At 60.7% G+C, this 3,398-nt stretch overlaps 1 protein-coding gene across 1 annotated transcript in view; it reads left to right on the top strand.

Moving 5' to 3' along the window:
- Positions 1 to 2,118, top strand: part of TMPRSS6 (transmembrane serine protease 6) — a 35,062-nt gene extending 32,944 nt beyond the window's left edge. The window contains exons 16-17 of the mRNA XM_030322312.1: positions 1,370 to 1,641; positions 2,042 to 2,118. Of these exons, the coding sequence (XP_030178172.1) occupies positions 1,370 to 1,641; positions 2,042 to 2,118 (349 nt within the window). The remainder of the gene's footprint in view (positions 1 to 1,369; positions 1,642 to 2,041) is intronic.
- Positions 2,119 to 3,398: the final 1,280 nt, after the last annotated feature.

Below are 3,398 nucleotides of genomic sequence, written 5' to 3'. Positions count from 1 at the left end.
ACCACAAGAGACGGGGTGGAGAAGGCCATGGCAGGGGGTGGACAGCGGGTCTGAGATGCAGGCAGGAAGGAAGGGTGTGGAAGCCCAACAGACGGGCTGTTCTGACCCTTGGGTTCAGTCCTGGCTCCACCGTGAACATAGTCTGCGGCCCCAGAAAGGATGCTCAACCTCTCTGCTCTACTTCCAGTATCTCGATTCAAGCTGGGTCAGTGATTCATTCCCCACTCACTCATTTACTCATTCATTCAGAAATATTTCTTGCGCTCCTGCTAGGGAGCTGGGCCGGAAACTAGGGCTACCAGCCGAGAACAGAACTGCCCGACCTGGCCATAGGCCATGCCCCCCCTCTGCCAGGTTGCCCCCCGACCTGGTGAGTGGGGCCCAAAGAAGCCAAGAAGGGGCATGTCACCCAGCCCCACAGAGGTCTTCTCCATCTGCACGATGGGCTCTCAACACCTCCTCCCCCCCCACCCCCATCCCCTGCCCATCATCCCCCCCTCCCCGCCCCACCTCACCCCCAGGACAGCCAGCCCTGGACTCCCCTCCCACACCTCCTCTTCTGTCCTGGGTCTACACAGCCCCCAGCCAAAGGCCAGGAGCCATCGGGGCGCCCCACCCCCTGCTCCTTACATCCAGAGCCAGAGACCAAGTTCTCTCGGTGCACCCGGCCAACGCTCAGCCGTGGCCCGTCCACGCTATCGCCAGCGCCTCGGGCCACCCCAGGCAGCCCAGAGCCCAGCTCCGCTTTGCATTCCCTGCCCAGGTGCCTGCGGGCTCTTTCTGGGTGCAGTCTGACCACCTCATTCTCTCACTGCCTCCCTGGCTCCCCGCAGCTGGCAAGGTAAAGAAAGGTTTGGACGCTGACCTGACATCGGGGGCGGGGGAGTGGGGAGGGGGTCTTCACTGCCCCTTCTCTGCTGACTGCTCCACACTCGGAGCCCCCTCCCCTCCCCAGTGAGGACTAGGCAGGTCTCAGCGAGCTCACAGCAGCCCCATCTGTAAAGCGCAGGGACAAAAAGGAGAGAAATGTTCGTCACTGCCTGGCGCTGTGCTGATTTTTTTACACGCACAGTCTCACTGAATCCCCCCAGTAACGTAGGAGTAGAAGGTGCTATTCCCATTTCACAGACGGGGAGACTGAGGGCTAGAGAGGCGCACACACACGGAGGCAGGGGTGAAGCTGGGACTGGAACCCAGGCAGGTGGATTCTGGCGCCAGCACCCACGCTGTACCCCCCCCCCCACCAGCTACCCGGGGGGGAAGGGAGGGTGTGGCGGCCCGCGGCCCACGTGGGGAAGCTGGCTCTCCTCAGGGGCTGGGACCGGAGAGGCCGCGGCTGAGCGAGGACGCGCCCCCTCCCCACCCCCAGCATGGCCTCCCCGGCGCTGTGGACCGTGTTCCTGGGCAAGGTGTGGCAGAGCTCGCGCTGGCCGGGCGAGGTGTCCTTCAAGGTGAGCCGCCTGCTCCTGCACCCTTACCACGAGGAGGACAGCCACGACTACGACGTGGCCCTGCTGCAGCTCGACCACCCCGTGGTGCGCTCGCCCGCCGTGCGCCCCGTCTGCCTGCCCGCGCGCTCCCACTTCTTCGAGCCCGGCCTGCACTGCTGGATCACGGGCTGGGGCGCCCTGCGCGAGGGCGGTGAGCCGGCTTGGGGGGGGGGTGTGGGGGGCAGGTCTAGGGAGTCGGGGTGCGGGCCACCTCCCGCCGCTTCCGGGCCCCGAGGGGGCGGGGCAGAGGGCCCCAGGGCTCCACCCGGGAGGCCCTCTGGTCCCGGGGTGAACCGGGGCTGCCTGTCACAGAAGCGGGTGGCTCCTGCCTTCCAGGCCCTTCCCTCCTTGCATGACGTATTTAAAGGGAACGAAGGTCGCGGGGGGGGGATGTTCCGTTGGGGGATATGGGTGAGGTGGTGGGGCAGGCTAGGAACCCAACAGCCCCACGGGCAAGCTCCGACCTCCGCTCCTGGGACGGAGGTGGGGCGGAGGGGGCTTGGGGAGCGCTCTTAATTGTTACCACTTTCTACATCGACGTTGGGTTTTAGGGAACGTGGTCTCATGTATTCCGTCGGACACCCTGAAGGGTGGCTATTACGGTCCATTTTATGGATGGGGAAACTGAGGCACAGAGACATTTTTTTTTTTTTTTTAGCAGTTGCTCAAAGTCACACAGCCAGAGAGGGTTGGAACCTAGGACCACCTGACCCCAGGCCCCCTGCTGTTCCTGCTACGGCCTCTCAGCAGCAGGGGGGTTTCTCCCCTTCCCACCTAAACTGACCATCCCTAGAGGCTACTTCTGTTCCGTGACTATAGGCCCAGGCTGGCATAACTGCAGCCATGCCCAGCACCCCTTAAAGGTGGTGGCTTAAAATTTTTTTTTTTCAAAGTTTATTTATTTTTGGGACAGAGAGAGACAGAGCATGAACGGGCGAGGGGCAGAGAGAGAGGGAGACACAGAATCGGAAACAGGCTCCAGGCTCCGAGCCATCAGCCCAGAGCCTGACGCGGGGCTCGAACTCACGGACCGCGAGATCGTGACCTGGCTGAAGTCGGAGGCTTAACCGACTGCGCCACCCAGGCGCCCCATAAAGGTGGTGGCTTTAAAGACGGGCACATGATTTACAATCTGGAGGCAGGCCAGCAGGACCGTGCGGATAATTTAAAGATGGGGAAACTGAGGCTCAGATGGAAAGTGACTGGATGGAGGGGATGATGGAGAAGAGTAAATCAAGGGTTGGTTCATTTGCTCCTTCCTTCATTCCTTCATTCCTTCATTCATTCATTCATCCAAGGGCACATTTATGAGCACCTACTATATGCTAGGCATTGAGTTGGGCAAAGGGACTACAAAGATGAAAAGAGAACATTCTGTGGGGGGAGACGGTGCTAAGAGCCGACATGGGAGGGGAGGCACAACGGCGGTGGCAGCCCAGAGGAGACGCCTAGCCAGGCACGGTCTGGGAGGCGTCCAGAGGAGGGGCTATATCTAAGCTGGGGCTGGGAGGACAGGTGGGCAGTAACAAAGCGGAGGAGAAAGGTGTTCGGTTAAGCGCACAGGAAGCTGCCCAGGGAGCCCTGAGAACGGCCGGCACCAGGGGGCAGGTGGGGGCAGGTGGGTCTGGGTGAGGACCGGCAGGAAGGACAGGGGTCTCATAGGCCACTGTGAGGAGGTTGAACCAGGAGTTCACCCGACCCGCACTTTTTTTTTTTTTTTAATATATGAGATTTATTGTCAGATTGGTTTCCATACAACACCCAGTGCTCATCCCAAAAGATGCCCTCTTCAATACCCGTCACCCGCCCTCCCCTTCCTGCCACCCCCCATCAACCCTCAGTTTGCTCTCAGTTTTTAAGAGTCTCTTATGCTTTGGCTCTCTCCCACTCTAACCTCTCTCTCTTTTT

Source organism: Lynx canadensis, chromosome B4, assembly GCF_007474595.2.
Source record: "Lynx canadensis isolate LIC74 chromosome B4, mLynCan4.pri.v2, whole genome shotgun sequence".
Taxonomy (NCBI): Eukaryota; Metazoa; Chordata; class Mammalia; order Carnivora; family Felidae; genus Lynx; species Lynx canadensis.
This window is presented reverse-complemented; position numbering and strand designations above follow the sequence as displayed.